Raw genomic sequence first — 1,517 nt, 5'->3', positions numbered from 1 at the left:
CCATGCCAGTCCTGCTGTTTGGGTAGGTTTCCTTCCTTCCAACACAAGGAGACAGGAAATAGGAGAACTGATGTGATGGTTCATTTTGCTTTTGCTGGCTTGGCCTCTCCAGTTGTGTTTCTCGCCAGCAGATGGTATGGGACCAGTCGTCAGCTGGAGCAGCATGTGCAGAATAAGATTAAGCCCTGACAGCTAACCAGCTACTCTGAGACACCTGCTTCTCCTTTTTTGCATGTATTTTCAGATGCTTGGAATTTGGAGGCAGGCTCCTGAAGGCTTTCTACCCTCCCAGAGGGGCTCAGTGGCATGTTTCCAGAAAAAGCCATTTATATTGTTATTATCCAAAATAGCTGTCGCTTAGGGCTGCCAACAAACCAGCCCTGGTTGTACAAGTGTAATACAACCAAGATGGGTTTTCACTTAATTGCGACTGTCAAGAGCACGGGTGGGGAGAAGCACATCCCAGCCAACAGGAACATAAATACTTTAACTCTAAAGACTCCAGGAGCCAATAAATACTGAATAGAGAGCGGGCTGTGTTCCCTGTAGGGCAGCGTATGGGAAAGCTCAGTCCTTCTGCTCTTAGCAAAGGGGCCTGGGGCTGAGGTCTGACTGTCCTACACAGAGTGGTCATAGCCTGAGTACTGAGGTAAGCTAGCTTTCTTCAGCTAACTGGCATGTGACCAGTCAGCTGTAAGGTGTAGATACTTGTTTTGGCCTATCTGTTCCATTACAGGACCTAGTCATTTGTGAGACTAAGTTAATAGTGAAGGTGGAAAGGGGCTTTGGGGATGGGGGGGTATAGGGAATTTCTATACTGGCACAGAAAGGATCTTACCCTCACTACTCCCAGCATCCCAGCTGGACTGATGATGAGCGCAGCTGCTGGCAATTGGGCCAGAAAACCTGTTAGCACAAATCCTCTCCTGTGGGGCTGAGAAAGCATCCAGAAATCGGGATGCAAATGTACAGATAATTCAGGTTCAGCAAGAAACTCTGGCTACAGTTGAACTGATTCTTCCTATTGTTGTTTCAAGAAGGGACAAGGGAAGTGTTCCGGATTAAATGGTGTTTCATAGGTCTATCTAGAGCCTGGCAAGCTGTTTCCAGGCCTCGTGCCTAGTACAGCATTAAAAAGAAAAGTATGAACTTTACTCGCTGTCTCTAGCAGCCTGTCTGGTACAATGAATGTCTCTTCATTTGCTGTCTTGCTCTAGGACAAGGAGCAGATGACTACAGGGATATACACAACGAAGTGGTTCCTGCAGTGCTTCATTGACCGGGTGAGAACTATTTGTAGATTATCTTCCATTTAGTAATGTTTGGCCCCCACGGTGGACTTGCTTTGCTGTTAACTGTGAATTTTTGCCCAGTTTTTATTCAGACAGGATTCTGTGAGTATTTTATAGGGCATGATGTTGTGAATATCTTCATGAAGTACATGCCTGGCAGCAGATCAGCTTAAAATAACTCCATGCTTCTCAGTGGCAGTGACAAGCAAGCTTTCACTGTCATCA

General features: G+C 46.2%; 1 protein-coding gene across 3 annotated transcripts in view; it reads left to right on the top strand.

The window, feature by feature from the left end:
- LOC109299229 (USP6 N-terminal-like protein) overlaps positions 1–1,517 on the top strand; it is a 261,923-nt gene that overhangs the window by 252,956 nt on the left and 7,450 nt on the right. For all 3 annotated transcript variants that reach the window (XM_019519819.1, XM_019519817.1, XM_019519818.1), the window contains one exon: positions 1,218–1,283. In XM_019519819.1, the coding sequence (XP_019375364.1) occupies positions 1,218–1,283 (66 nt within the window). The remainder of the gene's footprint in view (positions 1–1,217; positions 1,284–1,517) is intronic.

The sequence above is a fragment of the Gavialis gangeticus genome, unplaced genomic scaffold (assembly GCF_001723915.1).
Source record: "Gavialis gangeticus isolate Ggan-Ray unplaced genomic scaffold, GavGan_comp1, whole genome shotgun sequence".
Classification (NCBI taxonomy): domain Eukaryota; kingdom Metazoa; phylum Chordata; order Crocodylia; family Gavialidae; genus Gavialis; species Gavialis gangeticus.
Note: the sequence above shows the minus strand (reverse complement) of the source record. Positions and strands in the feature narration are given on the sequence as shown.